The sequence below is a fragment of the Haliotis cracherodii genome, unplaced genomic scaffold, assembly GCF_022045235.1.
Source record: "Haliotis cracherodii isolate W230 unplaced genomic scaffold, xgHalCrac1.p SCAF_7, whole genome shotgun sequence".
NCBI classification, from domain to species: domain Eukaryota; kingdom Metazoa; phylum Mollusca; class Gastropoda; order Lepetellida; family Haliotidae; genus Haliotis; species Haliotis cracherodii.
In genome coordinates, this window is record NW_027266330.1 from 27,784,835 (window position 1) to 27,812,678 (window position 27,844).

Consider the following 27,844-nt stretch of genomic DNA (forward strand, 5'->3'; position numbering starts at 1 on the left):
CATGAACCTGTGTGTGTGTGTATGTGGCTGCTTGTACTAGTCCGAACTAATGCCGAGTTTATAGTGCTAGCCCACTGAGCCAACTGAGATACCATGCCGCAGTTTAACATTAATACCCCACCCAGACACAGTATACTGACTCCGAGCCGACCAGTCCTTGTTTCAGCCTTATAATGTCGAGCGCCAGGCAGGGTAACAAGGGTATCATCTTTTAACGTCGTTTGGTTTGACGCGGCCGGGGATCGAACCCCCAGCCTTCCGCTCACCAGACAGTCTCCCCCGTCCTGGTGCCACTGACGTATAGTGTAAAAGCACAGTTAAACACTTGATAACTGAGAGGCGACTATTGTGTGTCTGGTGGTCAGGCTCGGTGGTAGCGCTGATAATACGCACACCCTGAAAGCGTGGGGCGTTGCACACAACATCAGTCATTGGTTAGTCTTGTCCAGACACTATATTATGTATTGGCCGTCGTGACGTAGCTGTAACATTGTTGACTGCAGCGTGAAAGAACAAACGAACGCACAATCAGTGCTTGTACCAGTCAGGACTAATGCCGTTTTTATGGTGCAAGCCCACTGAGACATCCTATCGCAATTAACACGGATACACCACTCCGAACCAATGAGTCTTTGTTTTATCCCCCTTAATGCCGAGAGCCAGGCTTGGTAACAACAAGTGCCATATTTCAACGTTGTTTGGTATGACGCGGCCGGGGATCGAACCATCGAACTCCCGCTCTCGGGCAGACGCTCTACTGGACAACGGAAGCGTCCTTCCACAATGTTGAAGAAACATTTCTCCAACCGTAGGTAATCCCCCCTCATTCCCTTGCCCACTCGCTCACACATTCACTCAAGAAACGCCTGTCTTTGAAATAATTCGGGTCGGTCGGGTAGCCTAGTGGTAAAAGCGTTCGCTCATCACTTCACGCCGAAGACCCGAGGGGCGGTCGGGTAGCCTAGTGGTTAAAGCGTTCGCTCGTCACGCCGAAGACCCGGGTTCGATTCCCGACATGGGTACAGTGTGTGAAGCCCATTTCTGGTGTCCCCCGCCGTGATATTGCTGGAATATTGCTAAAAGCGGCGTAAAACCATACTCACTCACTCACCGAAGACCCGGGTTCGATTCCCGACATTGGTACAATGTGTGAAGCCCCAAAAAGCGGCGTAAAATCAAACTCACTCACTCACTTTGAAATAATTCAAGGTAAAACAAATGTGAACAGGATACGTTTAATGTTCATGGCGTATGCAAGGAATAAACATGGTATGATCTGATACAATGATGTGTTAATTATGTATGAACGCAACACAGCAATAAATCAAGCACTCGTGTACATGCGTCTACTTGAGACATCACTCCTGTTAGTAATGGCTTAATCATCCGCGAAACGTTATTCTTAATTAAACTCTGAGACAACATCCCTTCACTCGCAAGTGAGATCAGTTCATGAGAAAAAGGGGCAACGGGGTAGCCCAGTGGTTGAGGCGTTCGTTCTTCTTCACGCCTAAGACGGGTGTCATTGCCATTGTCCATTGGTACACGGTGTAAGAAGCTGGCTGACTGGGTTGACGTGAGCGTACGTCAACGTACTTCGACGGCGTTGACCGTTGCTCATTATATCAATCAGTGGATTGTCTGGTCTTAACTCTATTTTTGTATAGCTGGAACACACACACACACACACACACACACACACACACACACACACACACACAAACATGACTGTCGCCTTTCTAGTGACAACAGGCCCTCCCCCCAATGATCGATCTCCTATCAGATGACGGCCCTGTTACTGTCGAGGCGATCGGGTAGCATAGTGGTTAAAGCGTTCGCTCGTCACGCCGAAGACCCGGGTTCGATTCCCGACATGGGTACAATATGTGAAGCCCATTTCTGGTGTCTCCCGCCGTGATATTGCTGGAATATTGTTAAAAGCGGCGTAAAACCATACTCAATCACTCACTCACTCACCCTGTTACTGTCAGGTATATACGAGTACGTGTATATGAGACAAACACTCTCTAAGCCGTGACGTACAGATACCTGTTACCTAGATGTTGATGCAGTGCGTTATCCTTCCTACGATGTGCACGGCACACTGCAGACAATGAGGAATTTGAGGTGTAAATATGTGTACGTTTTTGTCAATGGAAGACAGCATTACCAGCGTTCACCCAGTGACATCCAAGTATTGACTACTTCAACTGGATTGTCATTGTAAATACCCGGAGGATAAAAAAAACCAATCCTTGTCAAGCGTTGAGATCCACCCAGCCCGTTATTTCATACCCTGAAATATCCTTGTACTATCAACTACATCAAAACATCCAAAAATCACGCATGGATGAATGTCCATGTCTAGGACTGGTGACACTGATCATGGTTATCCGCACAAGGATAAATGTAAACTTTAAGATTACTGATTCCCTTTTCAATAGTCTGTTACATGTCCAGGTTCTAGCGACAGCTCTATTTGGGAAAGGCCCTGAACAAGGATGTCGCATCACACAGCTGCAGGACCAAAATCGTTGCAACTCGGCTCCATCGACACTGTGACGTCATGACCATTCTCAACTTCATGTTTCCATTGAAAGACGTCAACTCACCATTTGGAACCGGTATTAGTCACAAACTCGACTGTGTATATTTGTGAAATGATTATCTGAGTACAGATATGTGTGTTAAGGAGTCCAATAGCAATAATGTCAGCAGGTCGACCTTTACCTTGCAATATCCCAAAACACTCAGCCAACTCTCCATGACCTTGACCTAATTTGTCTTTTTCAAAACGAGGTCTTTTGTTTTGTGAATGTGATCTGTAAACTGATGCATTGCGGAGAATCCTTTTAATTTCATGTAGTCCAAGATGGTTATAATAGACTTCCCTTCATAGGATATCGGAATTTCCAAACTGATTGACTTGACATTGATCCTGTCGAAGTCTATAGTCTGTAGCAAGGCCATCTCCTTGCTATTGAGGTCAAGGCTGAGGAGATCGACGTTCTTTTGTCCCGTTGCTAGGAGCAACGTCGTTAGCCAGAAACATGGAACTGCCTTGACATCGTTGCGTTGTCTGCCTTCAAAATATCCAAGGCGTTCACTACTCTTCTCCGGCCGCTGAGAAGAGAGAAATAAGTATTTTGTTTATTTCATGAATTTTGTTGTTTCAAATACCTGCAAACAACCTGGAAAAATGAAAAGAACCACCCCATCTTTGTGGTCTAGAAGTTCCCTGTATCTTTAGGAAATATCTACAATGACATTGATCTCAATTTGATAAATTAAGATACCCCGGATACCGCCTGGCCAGTTAGTTTAATGACACTGTATGTATATCAATACGGCGGCCACTACACTCCGTGCTTCTTTGGATAGAACTCATCACTGGGCTTGCTAACTTCGTTGATGCATGTCATCGTATCCCAATTGCGTTGATCGATGCTCATGTTGTTAATCACTGTATTGTCTGGTCCAGACTGGATTATTTACAGACCTCCGTCATATAGCTGGAGTACGGTGTAAAACCACAAACAAACAAACATAGTTCATTAAGGAATACGTACACCATAGTTCTCTATGTCTGTGCGCACGCATGCGTTGATGGAGTGCGCCTTCCGGTTTTTCTTGACAATCTGGAGGTAGCGGTCTCTGTCCGGCTCCACCAACAGACCCCGCCAATGTCGCAGCCTCTCGAACATCAGAGTCACCGACTTGGACTCGCCGTCGAAGGCCCCGCAATCCACGAAGAAGCCGTTCTCCTGGGGACACATGAAGAACAAACTTATATTTGTTTTGACAATTGTAAGACGTTTAAATGGCAGAGAAGTAGCCCTTTTCCTCTGACCATTGCATTCTTTGGACTCCTGTCATGAGTAAAGGCATACGTATGGCTAAATGACTGATAAATGCTGATTTCTCGAACTTCCAATGAAAATCCAAGTATGAGCAAGGCCGTGACCTAACATTACTTTTTTACCTTATATTTGTAAAGTTTTATTTACATCTATGATAATCAGCTTCGGTCGAAGACTGGCTGATGTTCAAATGTTAGAAAAACGCTTCCCGAAAAGCTGTAACCAAGCGGGACCGTGCTGTAACGTTGAGATATTAGGACACTGGAGACAGCGAGGCATGGACAACCAGACATATCAGTCAGTCAGTTGGGTTTAACGCCGCTTTTGACAGTATTCCAGTTATATCACGGCGTGTCAGCTTAATGTTACAGGAAAGGCCGAAGTGATGCAGGTCTCAGACGTTTACCACTTCGGTGAAACCCACGAGCATGGGCATGGTGCTGACAAAGCTAGAAACATAATCGGGTCGAACTGGAATTCGAAACCACAATCATAGGTTTCTGGCGTGCCCAAGGGACGCAACTCCGCACAGCGAATCGCAGCGCCTTAGATGACTGGGCCACCAGTGCCCCACTCTACATTTCAAGTAACGGTCTTGTGGATTCATAGCAATACGATTGCATACACCAGGCATTAAGAACACAACGTATTTCGCAGGCAATAATCAATAGCAATTGTGACACATTAGGTACAGTGTGCACGTATGTAGGACTGGCAACAGATGTACATGTACCTTATGAGGCATAGCAGCAAGCAGTACATGCAATCGTTGAAATGAACAAAGTCTAGTTCTCATTCATATGAACACATGTGATAACATTCATGACAATGCAGGCCCGTGAAGATCCATAAAGTGCCGTTATGTCCGAGTTATTAATTCTGTTAAAAGTGGTATGTTTGTCCGCTACTAAAGACATGGACTTTATCATTAAAAGATGCGTCTGATTAAATATAAAACGTCAACGACAGCGTATTTAATGATTTTGTTGAAACTAAAAACGATCTACTATTTAGGAAATAAACCTACCGTGTTTCGAAATTTGAGGTAGTACCACTCTACTGTACCTCTTGTTATTTGGAAGCGCTTTAGACCTGAACAGTTACACATCAAGTATGGCCACTGGAGTGTCTGCGACTTGCATTGTAGCAATCCATTAATACAAACCATTTCTCACTTAATCGTAGAATTAAATTCCCTAACATTTTAATTCAAAATTAATTCTGAATGATGTAAACATATCTTCAATGCAGTTGTACCATCCCTGTGAAATTTAATAACAACATAAGTGATTGCTATAATCCCTCAGCATGTTTGTTTGTTTGTTTGTTTTGTCTCAGTGATGTATTTCCTCCACGTGATGTACCAGGGCCTCGGCCTCGCCCATGAATATTAATGCCTTGCTTTATGCAGAACATTTCATGTTTTAAGCTGAAGAGAACAACGCCCGTACGTCTTCCTGACGTGACACGAGTGTAGGTATAATTAACTTGGCACCTGCACGACCATAATACAGGTGTATACTGGGGGTTTATGTTGTAAGGGAGTGTATTTGAATAATCATCTTCCCTTTGAATAATAACCCCACCCCTTAGAATAATACCCCCCTTTGAACAACAACATCCCCTTTGAATAATAACCTCCCTTTGTTTGTTTGTTTGTTTGTTTGTTTAACGCCGCACTCACAAATATTCCAGCTATATGATGGCGGTCTGTAAATTATCGAATCTGGACCAGACAATCCAGTGATAAATAACATGTGCATCGATCTTGGCAATTAAGATGCGATGACATGCATCAACCAAGTCAGCGAGCCTGACCACCCGATCCTGTTAGTCGCCTCTAACGACAAGCATGGGTTGCTGAAGACCTATTCTACCACGGATCTTCACGGGGCTCTTTGAATAACAACTTCTGTTTTAAATAACAACCTCCCTTTTTTATTCAAAGGGAAGCTTGTTATTCCAAACTCATTTGGGAATAATAAACTCCCCCTTGGAATAACAAACTCCTTTGGGAATAACAACCTTCTCTTTAAATAACAACCTCTCCTTGAAATATCAAACTCCCCTTGGAATAACAACCACCTTTTTTGAGTAACAACCTCCCCTTGGAATAACAACCCTCCCCTTGGAATAACAACCTCCCTTTGAATAACTCCCCTTGGAATAACCACCTTCCCTTTGAATAACTCCCCTTGGAATAACCACCTTCCCTTTGGAATAAAACCCCCTCTTTGAATAACCACCTCCCTTTTGAACAACAACCTCTCCTTGGAATAACAACCTCCTTTTTTGAGTAACAACCTCCCCTTGGAATAACAACCTTCCCCTTGGAATAACAACCTTCCCCTTGAATAACTCCCCTTGGAATAACCACCTTCCTTTTGGAATAACAACCCCCTCTTTGAATAACCACCTCCCTTTTGAATAACAACTTCTCCTTGGAATAACAACCTCTCCTTTGGGATAACAAACTCCCCTTGGAAAAACAACCTTCCCTTTGAATAACCCCCTTGGAATAACAACCTCCCCTTTGAATAACTCCCCTCGCTAATGTCATGGTAACCGGTAGCATTTTGATGTATTTTTATTGCAGCGATATCCCCCCGAAGACATATAGTATATTTCACGTGTCTGGTGAAATATCATGTTTCTCTCATCTCGTGACGTGGAAAAGGAAATATTTTCACTCCTTTAACCCGTCACGAGATGAAAGATATATTTCACGAGACACATGGAATATCCTATTTATTATAATAATTTTTCTGTAGTTGTCAACTGGAATTTTGTTTTCATTACAAATGTAAAACCTTGAAACATTGACTCGCAAGGACATTTCACCACCCCTGGTAATTTCGACTTAAGAAGTAGTCCCAAGTTTGCAATGTTAACAAAAATAAACAAAAGTAATAAAAAATATTTGAGATCACTAAAATTCTTTATCATACACTTGGATATAATTATATACGAAATCAACTTTAAAAAAATATATTCTTGAACGCTACGAGACAGCTGTTGGAAGCGAAGGAATACACGCTTGTCAAACTGTGTTGAGTGTATAGCTTATATACCTAAGTATTCATTAATAACGAATGTAAAACATGTGTAGAAACTTTTTAAAGAATCCTTTAAGTAACAAAAATGTCGCTTTGCGAAATGAACACTCTCGATTGACGAGTTAAATGAGAAATTTACAGTTTATAAAGAAATATTTTCAACAGAATAACAAACAACAATAAGCGGTATCAGCTCCATAAATGACCAACTATCATTATTTTGCCTTGTCAGTGGACAACTAACGTATAAAGGAACTCAACAGTTTGTGAACGGGCCAGACACTTACGATAAAGGGAGACAATGTTCGGGGAGGTAGCTCTTGTCTGACAATAGTTCCGGCAAAGTGTTATGTTCACTGCAGTGAAATATCAAGTGTTGTGTTCACTGCAGTGAAATATCAAGTGTTATGTTCACTGCAGTGAAATATCAAGTGTTATGTTCACTGCAGTGAAATATCAAGTGTTGTGTTCACTGCAGTGAAATATCAAGTGTTATGTTCACTGCAGTGAAATATCAAGTGTTATGTTCACTGCAGTGAAATATCAAGTGTTATGTTCACTGCAGTGAAATATCAAGTGTTATGTTCACTGCAGTGAAATATCAAGTGTTGTGTTCACTGCAGTGAAATATCAAGTGTTATGTTCACTGCAGTGAAATATCAAGTGTTATGTTCACTGCAGTGAAATATCAAGTGTTGTGTTCACTGCAGTGAAATATAAAGTGTTATGTTGACTGCAGTGAAATATCAAGTGTTATGTTCACTGCAGTGAAATATCAAGTGTTGTGTTCACTGCAATGAAAATAACACTTTCCTCAACTTCAGAAAATTCAGGTGAGGTGAGGTGAGGTGAAATTGGTTTTAACGTCGCGTCCAAGATTACTGCACTTATGTAGCGACGTGCATGCACGTGTGTATGTGTGTGGCTGGTTGTACTAGTCCGGACTGATGCCGGTTTATAGTGCTAGCACACTGTGATACCATGCCGCTGTTTAACATGAATACCCCACTCAGACACAGTATACTGAGCCGACCAGTCCTTGTTTTAGCCCCTTAATGCCAAGCGCCAGACGGGGTAACAACAAGTACCATCTTTTAACGTCTTTTGGTATGACGCGGCTGGGGATCGAACCCAAGACCTTCCGCTCTCCGGGCGGACGCTCTACCATTAGACCACGGAGGCGGTCCTCAGAAAATTCAGTCTTTCACACTAAAGTATAAACTATATCGCTTAATCTTAACCAAGCGACATCTCCCGTGGAAGCCAGTTTGACAGTATAAAGAAATTTGTAGTTTAAATCTAGATAGAGATTTTTACAAGCAGTTTAGTGTGTCGACATCCTTTCCTGAAGTCTGGTGATTTGTCACTTGTGACATGTGCTATTACGTAAGTAACCCAAAACGCCACGCCTCGTTCTCCCATCATGAATCAAGACTGCCACATACGAGCATGTAATAAAGACCTGTACAATCATTTGTTTTAAAAAAAAGTATTATGTTTTAGTAACCCGAACGACCCTCTTATACACTGCCGACACAGGTGCTGTTTCACTTAAGAGTGAATGAATGTTGTTTGAAGTCGCATATTCCAGCTGTATCACTGCGGGCTGTAAATAATTGAGTGAGTTTGGTTTAACTTCACTTTCAACAGTATTTCTGTTTTTCCGAGTGAGTGAGTGAGTTGGGTTTAACGCCGTTTTTAACAGTATTCCAGTTATATCACGGCGTGTCAGCTTAATGTGGGAGAAAAGCCCGAAGTGATGCAGGTCTCAGACGTTTAGCACTTCGGTGAAACCCACGAGCACGGGTATGCTGCTGATAAACATAGAAGCATAATCGGGGCGAACCGGGATTCGAACCAACAATCATAGGATTCTGGCATGCCCAAGGGACGCAACTCTGTGGCGCCTTAGGCGACTGGACCACCCGTGTCCCCTTTTTTTCCGAAGTTCGAAGTGATGTATGTCTTAGACCTTTTGTCACTTTGGGGAAAAACGCAAGCACGGGTGTCGTGTTGACAATCCTGGACACATTATTGGGGCGAATGTGAGCAAAAGTCTGCACAGCGAATTGCCAATGTTTTAAGATGATCGTGACTCTTATACTTTGATCGTAACTCTTATACTTTAACATTGGTATACGATAGTCGTATAACGCTAAAATCGTTTTTTGAGTGAGTGAGTATGGTTTTACGCCGCTTTTATAAAACAATATTCCAGCAATATCACGGCGGGGGACACCAGAAATAGGCTTCACACATTGTACCCATGTCGGGAATCGAGCCCGGGTCTTCGGCGTGACGAGCGAACGCTTTAACCACTAGGCTACCCGACCGCCCCTCGCTTTGTGAAACGGATCAAGGAATATATAACAATGTTTATACCTTAACTGGAAATCTGTACCAGGCCATTTAGTATATAGAACCACTTTACTTGATCAAACACAATGTCATTCATTAGATATAAAACCCGTGAAGATTCGGGCAGAGAACAGGTCTTCAGCAACCCATGCTTGTCGTAACACATAATCCTGTGATTGACATCATGAGCATCAATCTACGCCATTAGGATACGATGACATGCATCAACCAAGTCAGCGAGCCTGACCACCCGATCGCGTTAGTCGCCTCCAACGACAAGCATAGTCACCTTTTACAGCAAGCATGGGTTGCTGAAGATCTAATCTACCCCGTATCGTTAATTGTTCACACTTTCTGTAAATCCGCTAAGCTGATTTACTCAGTGTGTAAGCCGACTGTGCGTTTATCCCTCAATAAACGCAAAAAGACATTGACGTCAATTCTTACTTAAATTATGTGTCTGATATATAAAACGTTTTATTGCTATATTTTACCTTTGAACCAAGGATCCCGTCAATAACTTCACTTGGTCCGCGTGAGAAGTCTCGCTGGTCTGGTTTAGTCAGGTTATAATCCATTGTCGATGGAGACCGGAACTTGCTACGAACTATATCCACCAGCGTAGGATCATCCGCCGGTAGTTTGTAAAAGTCAGACGGCAGGTCTTCTTCCGCAGCTCCGCCGAATAGTCTGAATCTATGCACATATGTTTGAGAAGGGTTGTCCATTGTAGAAAAGTTCCATAAGCACAGGAACATGAAGGTTACTAGTCCAAGAAAGGTGATGGAGGACGCTCGGCGCCTTCTTTTGAAAAAAGTTTGCAACATGGCGGCAAGATTGGACGAGTAACTGAACGTGTCGACCTTCACCTTCACCTCATATCCCGCACGTCATGTATCCATTGTAGTGGCAGGCTGAAACAAACAGAACACACGTGACACAATGATACAGAAATGTAAATTTGTCAACCACTGGTTTTGCTGTCCCAGACTCGATCATATTATGGCACCGTGGCCCAGACTCGATCATATTGGGGCACCGTGGCCCAGACTCGATTACACTGGGGCACCGTGGCACAGACTCGATCATATTGGGGTAGCGTGGCCCAGACTCGATAACATTGGGGCATCTTGGTCCAGACTCGATCATATTGGGGCACCGTGGCCCAGACTCGATGACACTGGGGCACCGTGGCCCAGACACGATTACATTGGGGCACCGTGGCCCAGACTCGATAATATTGGGGCATCGTGGCCCAGTCATCTAAGGCGCCTAAATTCAAGTTACGTGCCTAAGGCGTGGCAGAATCCTCGGAACTGGGTTCGAATCCCTGATTCGCCCTGATAATGTTCCTGGTTTGTCAGCACCATACCCGTGCGCATGAGTTTCATCAAAGTGGTAAAGGTCCAAGGCCTGCATCACGTCGGGCCTTCCTCCCAGATCAAGCTCACACTCTGAATCTCTGCAATAATGTTCAAGGCTCAGCACACTTGCCCACGCGATTACATTATTTACAGGCAGCTGTGAAGTAGCTGGGTACGGCTAAAACAACAGTCATTCACTGGCTGCAGTGTAACGGGTACATCACGGATTTTGCTTTAACGCCCCGAATTTAACACGTCATAACCATAGCTTTATAATTTTGGAACATGGTCCGTTGGTGTGTAATTTCACAATATCTCACCACATGCAATTCTTAATATGTCGCATGTAACATGATTAAATATTTGTCAAATTTTGTCCATTTTCCCCATGTTAATAGGTTTATTCACATTTGGAACACTTTTTCAGAAACTAAGGATGGTCAGGTATGTCGAACATGGCGACAGTAGAAATGACATCATTGGAATATTTGCATTCTTTCTTAGAAAGGAGAAACGAAAGGTACATCCGAAACCACGTCATTCGCCTTCACTTTCAATATCAGAGTTGCGTCCCTTGGGCACGCCAGAAACCTATGATTGTGGGTTCGAATCCCGGTTCGCCCCGATGATGTTTCTAGGTTTATCAGCACCATACCCGTGCTCGTGCGTTTCACCGAAGTGCTTAACGTCTGAGACCTGCATCCCTTCGGGCTTTCCTCCCACATTGAGCTGACACGCCGAGATATAACTGGAATAGTGTTCAAAACGGCGTTAAACCCAACTCACTCACTCACTCACATTCAATATGAAAAAGTGTCACAATCACATCCACACATATTGAACTCGACATTCTATTACGGTCACCTAGATTGCTTGCATTGTCGGTATTATGAACTCTCTGACACATCGAAGCCATCCTGCACAAAGGACAGAGTGAATGAAAGGACAAAGGAATTCTTGTGAATAACGGTTGAAAAGACCCCCGACAGTAGACCACTTGAATGTTTGAAGTGTTGATAAAACACCCCCAAGCCGAACAGGGGAACCCTCGTCTTGGTGCAGACCGTTAAAAAGGCCTGTGGAAAATACCTTTGTTAGTGTCACTCAATTACGCCGTGATATTGACGTACGTTACACATTGCCGCTGTGGTAGACGGGGACGTTGTGTGCAGCATACAAGGCTGATAACGTAGTTAATTAACTTAGTCCGTCATATATCACATACATGGATGGAGTATTGAGTTATTGGGTGAAAGGTTCTTCACGCGTTGATCGCAGTGTGTACAAAGGGGAAAGTGGATGAAAAATAATGGGATGTGATATTACGTATGATCAATGTGTGTTATTAGAATCTAGAAGCTGCGATTGGCATCCTCTGCGAATGACATCCTCTGCGATTGGCAACCTCTGCGAATGACATCCTCTGCGATTGACATACTCTGCGAATGACATCTACTGCGATTGACCACCATCTTGACGTGGTACATTCGTCAGTTAAAAGATAGGTAGATTTGGGCATCACTTGTGAATACATCTTATGTATGTGAATAACAGATACATACTGTATTACTAAAATAATTCTGAAGGGAAACAGACAGGTGAGATGAAATAATAAGAATTAACACGAACTGTAATTTTTCTCATGAGGCAATTAAATGCAAAGCCCATTAGTTGGTTATGAAAATTCCCGTGAACCATATTTTGTAATGACGTTTTGCAGCAATACAACGTGGTACCGATGTCTCGCAGCAAAAAAGGGATTGTACAGATGTTTTGCACCAAAAAGGGATTGTTCCGCTGTCTTGCAGCTATGAAGGAATGTATCGATGTCTTGCAGCTATGAAGGAATGCATCGATGTCTTGCAGCTATGAAGGAATGTATCGATGTCTTGCAGCTATGAAGGAATGTATCGATGTCTTGCTGCAATGATGGAATGTATCGATGTCTTGCAGCTATGAAGGAATGTATCGATGCCTTACAGCTATGAAGGAATATACCGATGTCTTGCAGCTATAAAGGATTGTACCGATGTCTTTCAGCTATAAAGGATGGTACCGATGTCTTACAGCTATAAAGGATGGTACCGATGTCTTGCAGCTATAAAGGATGGTACCGATGTCTTGCAGCTATAAAGGATGGTACCGATGTCTTACAGCTATAAAGGATGGTACCGATGTCTTGCAGCTATAAAGGATTGTACCAATGTCTTGTAGCTATAAAGGAGTGTACCGATGTCTTACAGCTATGAAGGATTGTACCGATGTCTTACAGCTATGAAGGATTGTACCGATGTCTTGCAGCGATAAAGGATTGCACTGATGTCTTGCAGCTATAAAGGATTGTACCGATATCTTACAGCTATGAAGGAATGTACCGATGTCTTGCAGCGATAAAGGATTGAGATGATGTATTGCAGCATAAAAACGATTGTAACGATGTCTTGCAGCTATAAAGGATTGTAATGAAGTATAAAGGATAACCTCTATGTACATATGGCTTGCATCTACACAGGTTTGTATTGATGCATGGTAACAATAACGGATTAAAACAATGTCATGTAGCGGGGGAGTAGCATAACGACGTAGTGTAGCAATTGGATTGTGATTATGTCATACATCATGAAAGTACTGGAAAGATGCCTTGCAGAAATAAAGGACTGTGACGATAACGTTCAGTAGCAAAGTATTATTTAGACCAATGCAAAACATCATCGATCAGATGATATTTTAAAATGATAGCAAAAATGCATGTTTTAAATCGCCTGAAGATAGATGAATGGACAAAACAGTATACATGTGATATTAAACAACAGCGTCATGTTATAACAAGTAAGGATAAGGTGTAATAATCGCAATGACTGTGCATGAAGGCTATGTTATAACAATAATGGCACATAGCGTTAACGACTATCAGACATATCGCAGACACACCACAGGCACTCCACAGACACACCGCAGATACAGCAGGCACACCACAGGCACATCACTGGCACACCGCAGACATACCGTAGGCACACCTCAGACAGACCGCAGACACAACAGACACAGTACAGGCACATCGCAGACACAACAGACACACCACAGGCACATCGCAGACACCATAGACACACCACAGACACACCACAGGCACAACAGACACACCACAGGCACACTACAGACACACCACAGGCACACCGCAGACACCACAGGCACACCGCAAACACACCACAGGCACACTACAGACACACCACAGGCACAACAGACACACCACAGACACACCACAAGCACACTACAGACACACCACAGGCACACCGCAGACACCACAGGCACGCCGCAAACACACCACAGGCACACTACAGACACACCACAGGCACAACAGACACACCACAGACACACCACAGGCACACTACAGACACGCTACAGGCACACCACAAACACACCACAGGCACACTACAGGCACACCACAGACACACTACAGACACGCTACAGGCACACCACAGGCACATCGCAGACACAACATACACACCACAGGCACACCAGGCACACCACAGACACAACACAGGCACAACAGGCACACAACAAACACACCACAGACACACCACAGATGCCACAGGCACACCGCAGACACTTCAAACACACCACAGGCACACCACAAGCACTCCACAGACACACTAAATGTTACTACTATAGTAGCATTGTGACGAGAAGCTGAACGGAGAGTCTGAAACGTCTTGCCAACGCAAGGCATCTTAAATATGTTCTTATATGTGTGTTATACATAGTTCATGCTTGTCAAAGGTTTCAAGATGAATATTATGATATGAATATGTGATAATCTACTCACACTGTTCAGCTCCGCGACTCTGAGTTCCCCGACAAGTTGGAGCTGACCACCTCCAGCTTTACAACAAGCACTGTCGGTGCCCTAATTTAGAGGGCCGATTTCGTAGCGGAAAATACCGTATAACGTCTGCTTGGGTTTATCTGATTTTGCTATTAGGTAATACTAACCGGCATTCTAATTGACTTTGTACATATTCCGAAAATTCTTTGTGTCATTTATATTTCAGTTTTACAGTAAGCATTGCGTCTTGCATTTATTGTTCTTCCTAACGTGATGCATTCACCACGCAGCCAAATGACCTGCATGCGTCCTAACATTATGGGGTTGGTGATGTGTGGTCAGAATATAACGTTTACTAGATCAGTACGACTTTCTCAGTATCAAGAGCGGCATGTTTGTAAATGTCACCATAATTGAAGAGGATAGGTGATAATGAGATACCACATTAGCGTTGAAGTAGATCAGATTCAGAGGTACCATACAACGTAACATTCAGGTCTATCCCAGAAGGCCCATCGCAGCAGCTGCCTATCGTTAAAGACGACGTTACGATACATTATGTTGCGATGGAATGTTATGATATTGAGATGCGATACATAATGTTACGATGTTGGGAAGCGACGGCAATGCTACGATGTTGGGATGCGATGGCAATGTTACGATGTTGCGAAATGATGGCAATGTTACGATGTTGGGATGCGATGGCAATGTTACGATGTTGGGATTCAATGGCAATGTAACGAGTTTGGGATGCGAGGGCAATGCTACGATGTTGGGATTCAATGGCAATGTTACGATGTTAGGATGCGACGGCAATGCTACGATGTAGGGATTCAATGGAAATGCTACGATGTAGGGATTCAATAGCAATGTTACGATGTTGGGATGCGACGGCAATGCTACGATGTTGGGATTCAATCATGGCAATGTTACGATGTTGGGATGCGATGGCAATGTTACGATGTTGGGATGCGATGGCAATGTTACGATGTTGGAATGCGATGGCAATGTTACGATGTTGGGATGCAAGGGCAATGTTACGATGTTGGGATGCGATGGCAATGTTACGTTGTTGTGATGGCAATGCTACGATGTTGGGATGCGATGCATGTTGTTACGATGTTAGGATGCGACGGCAATGCTACGATGTTGGGGTGCGAGGGCAATGTTACGATGTTGGGATTCAATGGCAATGTTACGATGTTGGGATGCGATGGCAATGTTACGATGTTGGGATTCAATGGCAATGTTACGATGTTGGGATGCGATGCATGTTGTTACGATGTTGGGATGCGACGGCAATGCTACGATGTTGGGATTCAATGGCAATGTTACGATGTTGGGATGCGACGGCAATGTTACGACGTTGGGATGCGAGGGCAATGTTACGATGTTGGGATTCAATGGCAATGTTACGATGTCGGGATGCGATTGCATATTTAGGATGCACGATGTTTTGGTGCGATGCACGATGTTGCGATGCTGTAATATGGGATGTTACCCTGTAGCGTTGTTACGATGTTGGAATGCAATGTTACGATGTTGGAATGCAATGTTACGATGTTGCCATACGATACATTATGTTGCGATGGAATGTTATGATATTGAGATGCGATACATAATGTTACGATGTTGGGAAGCGACGGCAATGCTACGATGTTGGGATGCGATGGCAATGTTACGATGTTGGGATGCGATGCATGTTGTTACGATGTTGGGATGCGACGGCAATGCTACGATGTTGGGATTCAATGGCAATGTTACGATGTTGGGATGCGACGGCAATGTTACGACGTTGGGATGCGAGGGCAATGTTACGATGTTGGGATTCAATGGCAATGTTACGATGTCGGGATGCGATTGCATATTTAGGATGCACGATGTTTTGGTGCGATGCACGATGTTGCGATGCTGTAATATGGGATGTTACCCTGTAGCGTTGTTACGATGTTGGAATGCAATGTTACGATGTTGGAATGCAATGTTACGATGTTGCCATACGATACATTATGTTGCGATGGAATGTTATGATATTGAGATGCGATACATAATGTTGCGATGGGATGTTACGATGCAAAGTTCGCTCACTCGCTCACTCACATGATACAGCATTCTGGTATTTACAATAGGCATGAGACGTGATCCTTGAAGGAAACTCCAGATCTGTGCCAGGCAACGTTCATACAGAACATAACGGTAATGTTCTGCTCCTGGCCACGACTCACGCTCCCAGGCATTGATCTCGGGTCTGGAGGCAAGCCAGCTTAACGCGGACTCTTGATTTAGGCAAATAGAAACGCACAACAGCATAGATTTCTCATCAGCGGCTCCCTGATAACATAGAGAAATGATCAATTACACGGGACAGAGTTCCACCATTCATCTTTATTAGGATGGGGAATTTGATAAAGGCTTCCATGCTCGCGATGATGCAGAATATTGATTGTAACGGGCTGATTGATCAAGTGTTTTTACTTCAAAATGTTGGTATCCATCCTGAAAAGGCGAAAATAAACACTATATTGAGTTCGGGGAGGGGGAACATATTATTGATATTACTTTGAAGCGTCAATGAAATAACAATTATTATTTATTTTATCCATCATTGTGCCAGTACTCCCTTCAGTGTTGACTCAGTACAGTGCATAACACGCGGGCGAGGAAACGCTTTTCTTTTGATGTTGTATTTTGAATAAACTTAGAAAAACGTCGATTTCGATTAGGACGTTATTTCACTATCCAACAGTAGTCTATAAGTCTAATCTCACTATCCCAGACTCTAGGCCCGGATATGACATGGTCGGTCAGTAAAAGGAACTGAAAAAATATATTAATAAACTGAGACTCACCTGATGCCAACGGGGCATTCTCTCGTTAAGAAATGAGTGAGTATGGCTTTACGCCACTCTCACAATAGTCCAGCAATATCCCGGCGGGGGACACTAGAAATGGGCTTCACAAATTATACGGATGTGTGGAATTGAACCCGTGCCTTCAACGCTTTAAATTTATGTGCCCCACATCCCCCGTTAAATAGGTAGTTCTGGTTCTATTAAAACATTACAGTGTGTATAATGTATGACGCTAAACGCGTGAGTTGGTAAGTAGCGCGCTGAGCCGTGTATTTCAATATTCAAGTCATATCACAGCGGGAACATCAAGAAATGTCCACATATTGTTCCTATAGTGGGAAACCGAATCTACGTCGTGACGAGCGGAACCACGGGCCACCTCACTCCCCTACAGTACATGTATTTTAGTGATAATTGGTTAAAACTGTTCTACAATATTATCATCTTATAAAATTTTCATTAAATCATGTTTTTGTGTGTAGGGAACAAAGATTTTTTTATATTTTATGGTATTAATCATGTATTTATAGCTCTATAATCAAATGGGTGGGCTGGCTTTTGTACGTGGGATTTATGTTCTTCAGAATGTTTTATCTCTCTGTCTCTTAGTCTTTTACGAACCCCCCTCCTCCCCCTTTCCGAAATCAAATGGATTGTCCTTTAGCAAGACTCACTCACTCACTCACTCACTCACTCACATTGGGCCCGACTGAGTTGTATCTCGTCCCATTAACCGACACTTTGCCCTGGTTGAACACCATCACTGAAAGCCGTAATAATACAGATTAAATAGATGTAAGCCTGCGTCGAAAAATCCACTTTTATTTATTCATTAATTCGCTAACGCCTGGTATAAATTAGGGCTAGGTCGGGTAAGTAGGGTACACGGATCGGATGGGTCTTGAGTTGGACCCGGGTACCCACTACCCGGACCCATGGTTGGTCACGTGATATATCGTTTCATGATTAAAAAGAACAAAAAAATTGTTTGTTTGTTTATTGTTTAACGCCGCACAATATTCCAGATATATTTCGGCAGTCTGTCATCAGTCTCTGTGAAGCTAGCAACGCTACCCACAGTGTTTATTTGTTGTTTAACGCCGCACTCAGCAATATCCCAGCTATATGACAGTGGTCTGTAAATAATAGAGTCTGGACCAGACAATCCAGTGATTCACATCATGAGCATCGATCTTGGCAGTTAGGATACGATGACATGCATCAACCAAGTCAGCGAGCCTGACCACCCGATCCCGTTAGTCGCCACTTACGACAAGCAAAGTATCCTTTTACGGCAAGTATGGGTTGCTGCAGACCTTTTCTACGAAAATGTTCACACTTCTCTCTGACAATACACGCATTCCCTCTGACTTTTATGTGTTTGAGTAAAGGTAAAGTTTGAGTCAGCTTCAGCTTCAGATCAATTTGTGCGTGAATCTTATAGTTTTTGTCAGGGCTCCGTTAAAACAGTTCCTAATTGGACAATTGGTATCCAACTTGAGACATACAGCGGGTACCCAGGTAGGGTCTGGTAAAAGGGGGTCGGCACCCGGGTAGCAAATTTGGGCTGTCCCTCGTATAAATATATGAAACAACTGCCACCCGTACGACCTTAAGACCAGGCAAATAAATCAAGGTGTCATCTGGTGTACTGAACCCTACACTCAACACATACCCTATCTGTTGTATCATTTTTTGCAATAATGTCAGCGGAGTTCACAATAACACTACAATGACGAACGCTTGATTCTTTCCGGGAATGTGGCGTGACAGGCTGCACGTACACGTGACTTCATCCACACAACGGGCGCATGTATTCCCCGCATCACTGCTCTCGCATCATTGCACTCGCATCATTGCCAAATAGGCCCACTGTGCACTAGGTGAGGTAAAATGGGGTTTAACGTCGCCTCCAAGATTACTGCACTTATATAGCGACGTCCGTGTACGTGTGTGTGTTTGTGTGGCTGCTTGTAGTCCGGACTGATGCCGATTTAAAGTGCTAGCTCACTCAGATACCATCCCGCAGTTTAACATGATTACCCCACTCAGACACAGTATACTGACTCCGAGCCGACCAGTCCTTGTTTTAGACCCTTAATGCCGAGCGCCAGACAGGGTAACAACAAGTACCATCTTTTAACGTCTTTTGGTATGACGCAGTCGGGGATCGAACCCCGGACCTTCCGCTCTCCAGGCGAGCGCTCTACCACTAGACCACGGAGGCGGTCTGTGCACTAAAATCACTTTCATGAGTGTCTGCAGAATCATAATGTGATGCTTACAAGCTACTTGTATTTCGTAATAAATAACTTCAGTCTACAAGCGTTTTCGTGTCATTAAAGACTGCGTGTCAACAAGTGCCTGTGTACGATTCACTGACTCCGAACAAGATTTCTTTTGTCACCCTTTGAGTCTTATCTATGCGGCATACACTCTACCATAGAGCAGAGTCTCCGGCGGAACGAATGATCGCGGCGAACAACAAGAGAAGCACCGATTTCGCGATTGTGTGTTTCGGAGGTTGAATAGACTTAAGATTGACATTTACCTTATCCACAGTTAGGGCTGGTTATCGGGGATTCCTTTCTATTTTTTGGTATATGGAAACGTGATAATAACATGGTAAAACGAACAGCTTCGCAAGAATCTTATACTGGTGTCTGCTGTTACTTCGCCTTTGCCGACATCAATGTGAGTGAGTGAGTTAGGGTGGGGGTGGGGTGTGTGGGGTGCGGGTGTGGGGGGTGTTAAGATTGTCGTTAAAGCGTTCGCTCTTCACTCGAAGGTGCGGGTTCGATTCTCAACATGTGTGCAACGTTTGAGTCCAATTTCTGACATAGATGTGGTCTTGCTGAATATTGCTATAAGCGGCTCACTCACTAACTCACTCACTCACTCACCGCAACACCTGTAACATGAGTCAAGCCTTACACGTTTAACCAAACCAGAAGCACAGGTCACTTAGCTATCCCATTGTTGAAATAAAGCGCCCGTTTATATCGCTTGGAGTAGTTAGTTTAACGTCACGTGATTCAGTCTGTTTATAAACTGCAGGTTTGTACAAGCATGATTAAGTTCACCCCCTACCCCCGCCCCCACCCACCTCCCCTCCCTCCACCCCCCACTCCGGGACATTCAATGGTCGTTCTCATGTGACCCAACTTCACCCCGCCCAATGGAAGCAGTGATCCGTGCACGATTGTATTACGTCGCTGGCTTATCTGAACGCTGATGTAAGCAGGGAGAGATTGAAACAGACACTCGGGTACATGTGACTGACAGATAGCTATTGTCTGTCATCTGTACTGACTTCAAACTTTGTACATTCAATACCTGTTTTATTGTCATCGGGAATACGGGTTGGTTCATCGACAACAGTGTTCTTTTGTTCTGAAATAACCAAGTAATTCGGTATAATGGGATATATTTATATCTCGCGCTCAGTTACACACTTGATATGTCTTCATACATATTGGGAGACCTGCATAACTTCGGGCTTTCCTCCCACATAAAGCTGACACGCCGTGATATGACTGGAATACTGTTAAAAGCGGCGTTAAACCAAATTCACTCACTCACTCATATATATTGGTGCACGGGTGGCCCAGTCGTCTAAGGCGCCGCGATTCGCTGTGCAGAGTTGCGTCCCTTGGGCACGCCAGAAACCTATGATTGTGGGTTCGAATCCCGGTTCGCCCCGATTATGTTTCTAGGTTTGTCAGCACCATACCCGTGCTCTTGGTTTTCACCGAGGTGGTAAACGTCTGAGACCTGCATCACTTCGGGCTTTCCTCCCACATTAAGCTGACACGCCGCGATATAACTGGAATACTGTTAAAGCGGTGTTAAACCAAACTTACTCACTCACTCATATATATTGTGTAAAAATAAGAAACGCAAAATTCGTTAAATCGTAAATATATGACAGAGTGTTGCCGACATACCAAAATTAATACCAAAAATGATTTGGGATTTCTGCTTGGATTGGGATTAGAATGAGGTACTGCAGAAATTTAGTGAAAAGATGGAAATATCGCAAAAACATAACGTCAATGGTGTCAAAGTCACAGAGTATGGCTACAACTGCGATGGAGACAGGTTTGGTTTAGTGACGGGGAATGTTATGCACGAATATGTATACAGGAAGTGTACAGATTTGGCGGTGGTAGTGTGATGATGTGGGCGACAATCTCCTACACAGGTAGAGCAGACTTGGTGCAAGTTCTGGTGAATCTAACGGCACAACGTTAAACGGATGAGATTCTTCGGCCACACGACCTTCCCATTATGCAACATTATTCCAACAACAACGTTCGACCTCACACGACAAGACTGACAACAGCCTTTTTCAGGAATTGCAACATCCGGGTCCTGCCCTGGCCCCCAGAATGCGAGCACGTCAGCAACAACCACAGAACCTCCGACAGTTGGCACAAGAACTGCAGGCAGAGTGGGTGAACATTCCCCAGGGCACAAATCGGGATCTGATTGCTTCCATCGGACGACTATGTCAGTCAGTTTTGGACTCTAATGGTGGCCATAAAATATATTGAGAACAGATGACCTTCACCTTGAAAATCTGCTATTCCAAGTGTGCCATATGGAACCTGGGTCAATGATATGGGCCAATTTTGAATAATCGATTACCATTTTTGCGTTTCCCTTTTTGAAGAGTACCACGCCACGCCACGCCACGCCACGCCACGCCACGCCACGCCAAGCCACGCCACGCCACGCCACGCCACGCCACGCCAAACCGTCTCACATCACACCACCACACACAAACACCGGCGATCACACCATCTCACATCAGTATCGAATTACACACACACAATAATTTATTAAAATGTTAAAACCTACATAAATTGACCTTCTCATAAATACACGAAGCCTTTGTGTCTTATCGCTGCATGGACGCGGTATCGCTACAACACAATCTATATCACGACGCCAACCCGATTTCAACTGCCTGTCCATCATACGGACTATTGTCCATAGCATCACAAGAACCGGTTTTTGTTGTGTAGAGGTCACGGCAGGTGGTATATATTCTGAAACGACTATCTACCATTTATATAATTTTGAGGGTACCTCTTCAGTGACAGGATTGATGGAAAATATATACAACTACACTAATGTATGCTTGATAAGTCAACTGAAATGATACAAGAAAGGAAGACTAAACTACCTGTATATTGCAGGCAGACCGTGACATGGCTTGGCCCCTTTCCATCTCGGGGGAAATTCAGGGTAGGACCCTTTATCGTTCCGCGTTGTACGATTACTATAGGACCTATTATAAACACTGCTGACCTCATCATGGAAGGGGCCTGTTTGAGCTATGTCAGCCAGTCTAGGCCCGTAAGAACACAGTGTATTCGGTGCATGCAAACCTTCCTGTGTTGACGAGGTATTGTTTGTCAATGGGCCTAATCTTTCTATTTGGATCTGTTTATGGATGAAATTGTTCGGATGTGAAACTCATTGTACAGGGTTTGGAGAGGGGTGGGTGGTGGTGGAGGGTGGTGGGGGTGTACGCGGGGTGGTATAGAGAGCGGGAGAGGTGAGTAGATGTGGGCTGTGGTGAAGGGTAGTTGAGGCTGTGGGGGTGGCAGGACGGGTCAGGAGTTGGTGGGTTCTCGACAAGGGTGGGGTTTGATATTGTGGGCTGGGTTTGTTTGGGGTGGGGTAGGAGATGGTCGGGGAAGTAACTGGATAAAGGGTGATAGGCCTTAAAATCCTCGCTGCCAGTTATCGTATTATGTCTTTATATCACCGTCGACACTTCGAATAACACCATGTTGCGGATTCCGGGTTAGAACTGGTCCCAGCAACCTCTACTGGTCGTGAGAGGCGATTTAAGTGGTCAGGCTCTGTGGTCAGACTCGGTGACTTGGTTGATAACCTGTCACCGTTCACCAACGGCATGAATCGTCCCTCACAATATCCATCACTGGATTGTCTGGACTCAATTAGTTACAGGATGTCGTGATACATAGAGAATATCACCCGAGTGTCTTTTGATATCAAATATATCAACACAAGTTGACAAAAGTTGAATACTCCGAGTCTTGTCAAAATATCACCCAAAAGTGGCTTCCACGAGATCAAGCGATATCGCCTAGGATATATCGCTTCAATGAATTTGCTTCACTATGCGTGTGATATACTCCACTCGGACACGAAAACTGACTCCGAGCCGACCAGTCCTTGTTTTAGCCCCTTAATACCGAACGCCAAACAGGGTAACAACAAGTGCCATCTTCTAACATGTTTTGGCATGATGCGGCCAGGGTTCGAACTACCGACCTTTCGCTCTCCAGGCAGACGCTCTATCCATCAGACCACAGAGGCGATCCCATCGAAAACAGCCAATAACTATTGCAACAATGACTCTGCGATCAATGTCACCTGTGATACACGTATCTCGGATGTGCTTCCTCTACCAGCTCCTCAAGTGCTGGTTGGCATGCGTTGTCATACTAGTTGAAGTGTCATCAGGGATCATTACACTCCAATATACAACCCTACACCACATGATCCCGACTCACAGAGAGTCATGTCGGCTCTGGTCAAACACTGAGTTGACTCGGGTCAAACATGTCGCCCTGTGCTGCTCGTTGTGAAGGATTAAACGACGAACGCGCAAACAGAATCATTGTCATCAGTTTTCATGTACAGGAGCATAAGGTTTCGGTTGTCCACAAATATCCTGGCGGACACGGGTGGCCCAGTGGTCTAAGGCGCCACAATTCGCTGTGCAGAGTTGCGTCCCTTGGTTTGTGGGTTCGAGTCCCGGTTCGCCAAGATTATGTTTCTAGGTTTGTCAGCACCATACCCGTGCGTTTCACCGATGGGGTAATCGTCTGAGACCTGCATCACTTCGGGCTTTCATCCCACATTAAGCTGACACGCCGTGATACAACTGGAATACTGTTAAAAGCGGCGTTAAACCCAACTCACACTATTGCTGCTATATGACGGCGGTCTGTAAAAAATGGAGTCTGGACCAGACAATACAGTGATTGACATCTTGAGCATCAATCCACGCAATTTGGATACAATGACATGTATCAACCAAGTCAGCGAGCCTGACCACCCGATCCCGTTAATCGCCTCTTACGACAGGCATATTCTACCCCGGATCTTCACGGGTCAAGACTTATGGCGTATTGGGTTTTAAGTGTTTGAAGGCACAGGTTGTCTTGCCAGGTTCTAAAAGTGAAGTATTTATTTTACCAACAGCCACTTTTGAAACGTGGCAAAACGCATTCCATAATCATAAGAAATATCTTACATTGTACGATTCCGGCAAGAGATGAGCACGTGCTTATCAATCCATATCAAATAGTGAAGCGTATCGTGCTCCGCCGATGGCACTGAGAGCATTGTCGTACATTTCACATTTCTAACCTGTTTCCTGAATCATCACCTAAAACTTCAAATAAAGATTGTCATGACTAACGTATAACACTACTTCATTATAACGCCAGCAGGCCCTGATTGGTCTGTAGGTCGCTGTGTCACACGTTGGCCATTGTTGGTCATACTCATCCCGTGTCTATTAACACGGTTAACGTAGGTGTGGGATTCGACCACGGTACCACCCTTTCATCAATTTAATGTCAGATCACAGATACAGGTATTATCGGACACTGATGGTCACCGATCTTTATTTTCTACGTCGAAAATCGTATCTTGTATGTCAAGGAAACCATGGTTAATTGTGTCACAAAACCATTTTACCCGACATTTGAATTGATCCCGGGTTTTATACATTTACAGTTGTTATGTGACTGTAGCGTAAAAGGAAGAAGTGATATGTTGTTTATTGACAACGTCGACTGCATTAAACTACACACCCTGAAGGAGGGCACCTTTAATGAGTACACGCAGACCTTCTAACTTGACCCAGAGAGCGGAAGGTCGTGGGTTCGATCCCGGCCACGTCATACCAAAAGACGTTAAAATATGATACTTGTTGTTACCCTGGCTCGTGCTCGGCATTAGGTGGCTAAAACAAGGACTGGTCGGCTCAGAGTCAGTATACGGTGTAAGCACGTCGCATAAATTATGACCCCATTTTACCTCACTTCACCATCCGAGTTGAAGACTAATTGAAAGATATTAATCATGAGAATCGCAGATAATAACAATGTAAATTTCGACTTTCATACTTTACACATTGAAACATGTCGGAGAAGCAGTGATCAATTACAAAGAAATGAAGGAATGAGTGAGTGAGTAAGATTTTACGCCGCTTTTAACAATATTCCAGCAATATCACGGCGGGGGACACTAGAAATGGGCTTCACACATTGTACCCATGTCGGGAATCGAACCCGGGTCTTCGGTGTGACGAGCGAACGCTTTAACCACTAGGCTACCCGATCGCCCCGAATGAAAATGTGACCTGTCAGAAGTACAAGATGAAATCAAACTTGCCCCAGTTTGTCCCAGTTTGCCCCAGTTTGCCCCAGTTCGTCCCACTTTGCCCCAGTTAATCCCAGTTTGCCCCAGTTTGTCCCACTTTGCCCCAGTTTGTCCCAGTTTGCCCCAGTTTGCCCAAGAACTCAAGTCGAATCCGTCAATATATTAATTTATAATATATTGTCGTCATAACTATATTAATCATGAAGTCATTAGGCAAATATATCATCGAATCTTTTAAACTGAGGCATTCATAGCCTTTAAGTGAATTATTGTAACCCAACACCCATGCCGCCTTCTCACATGAACTGCATATGGAAGGGCCAGACACGTTAATGTGTGTCCGTCTTTATGTAAGTTACATTGAAAGTTAAGAGGATTGCCTTTCATTGACACCCGGTAGTAAAAATGAAAGAATGCACGCAATTGAAATCAGCTTGGCTGCACACCTGGGTGTAATAAGCAGCACTATCTGACCTAAGTGATTGGTCGCCACATAAGGAAATGTTTGCTCTGAGTTTCTTGTATCTAACGAGGGGTGGAATGTGTTTTCTAAGACTGGTATTCAAGAATATTTACTCTTCTACCAGTGGGATCCATACAAGGCTACACCTGTTCCTCACACATCGGGTATGGTGACTCCAGCTCAATAACTATATTACAGACCGACCATTTGATATTCTGAGAGGCTGGTTTTATCGAGAGAAAAAAAAGTGTCGCCAAAGATTCTTGACAAAAATATATTTTAGCTTCTGACTATTGAAAAGCAATAAATTGTCAGCCGCATAAATTACATTGATCCAAGGTGTGTTTTTTATTGTTTTAATTGCCAAAGATAAATATCCCCGAATATCAAGTGGTCGATCCCTTATGGTTGGTGCACAGCTCATTATGAACATACCCCATCATTGTAGATCAGTCACACAGAAACCAAACCAGCACATCAACCTCGACATACCCCAGACATGCTCAAGTGATAAATAAATGCACCTTTAATTACACGTATTGCATGAATGCCGCCATTGTCAGGCGGAGGAAGCTCTGGTACACCAGGTGTGCATCCAGGATTGGCAAGTATTTCTGTAATATTTTTTGGTATGTCAGAGTTGACATAAACACACCCTGGTCGTGATTACAGTTACATTTGGGTTTAATGTTCCCTATCAGTGTCTGTATGCATGATATATTTCATCACAATGAAAACGTGATTTAACATCATTAAAGCATATTACTAGTATACGGTGTAGTGTGTTTCCTATTTGCATTGTACAACGGTAAACTATCCCATAAACGAACGTTGAACACTTTCCTCTGAGGTATGTAGACTCGGGGATGACGAGGATGAAAGCATTCATTCATAAAAACATGCATGTTCTCCGTACATGTTCACATTCCTTGGCTATTTTCCCATTACTGATTATGTCATCACATAAAAACATATTGATCGCTGAATAATAATCATATCATCCAGACATTCAAACGGATATGTCTGCAAATCAAATCTGTCGTTGCAATTTATACTATACCTACAGACATGCTAAACATTCTATTCTGTTTGAACTCACCTGGGCAAGAGCGTCCGCCTTTCGCGTGGTTGACAACTGAATAAGCCGGCAACTGAATAAGGCAGTGAATGGTTCACCGTGCGTAGTTGTAGCGAGTAAATAGGGCGGATCCAGTCGACTACAGCGCCACATGAGCTTGTTGTCGTTAAAGCCACAGTAGGTCACGAGACACCCATGAACGTGTTCTGGCCATCTAACGTGTGTATATATGGGAACATATTATCTGCTTCCATGGCTTTACGTTCTGATGGAAATTTCACGAGTGAATTTGGAAAGATGTATATGCATATATAATATAAATGCTTAAGGCGTATCTATTTGTCTATTATTGTACATGCATGTTCAGCATAATTCAATATCAGATCAAGACATAAACGCAAGTGGTCATTCGATTTTGATTTTGAATATTTATTATTCGAAAGATAGACTGTGAGTATATATTGAAAGTTAAATATCAATGAGTATGGTGTAATGCCGATTTGTTTCTTCAAATCATGGCGTGTCAGTTTGATGTCGGAAAAATGCCCCTAGTG

General features: G+C 43.8%; 1 protein-coding gene across 2 annotated transcripts; it reads right to left on the reverse strand.

Moving 5' to 3' along the window:
* Nucleotides 1–1,741: 1,741 nt before the first annotated feature.
* Nucleotides 1,742–27,364, reverse strand: LOC139447418 (uncharacterized). 2 transcript variants are annotated; one of them, XM_071228754.1, is made up of 4 exons: nucleotides 27,312–27,364; nucleotides 9,769–10,188; nucleotides 3,570–3,764; nucleotides 1,742–3,123 (listed from the first exon to the last, which is right to left on the reverse strand). In XM_071228754.1, the coding sequence occupies exons 2-4, from the start codon at nucleotides 10,099–10,101 to the stop codon at nucleotides 2,776–2,778; spliced, it is 876 nt and encodes a 291-aa protein (XP_071084855.1). In that variant the 5' UTR covers nucleotides 10,102–10,188; nucleotides 27,312–27,364; the 3' UTR covers nucleotides 1,742–2,775. The 2 variants fall into 2 exon arrangements, with proteins under 2 accessions (XP_071084855.1, XP_071084856.1); XM_071228755.1 differs by lacking the exon at nucleotides 27,312–27,364 and adding an exon at nucleotides 14,462–14,519.
* Nucleotides 27,365–27,844: the final 480 nt, after the last annotated feature.

What these genes read in the sequence shown, in the direction of transcription:
- LOC139447418 (XM_071228754.1), bottom strand. Translation starts at nt 10,101, where the DNA reads ATGTTGCAAACTTTTTTCAAAAGAAGGCGCCGAGCGTCCTCCATCACC. An exon ending in ACGGGATCCTTGGTTCAAAG is followed by an intron (nt 3,765 to 9,768) that starts GTAAAATATAGC and finishes ATGTGTCCCCAG; the next exon opens with GAGAACGGCTTCTTCGTGGA. An exon ending in CAGACATAGAGAACTATGGT is followed by an intron (nt 3,124 to 3,569) that starts GTACGTATTCCT and finishes CTCTCTTCTCAG; the next exon opens with CGGCCGGAGAAGAGTAGTGA.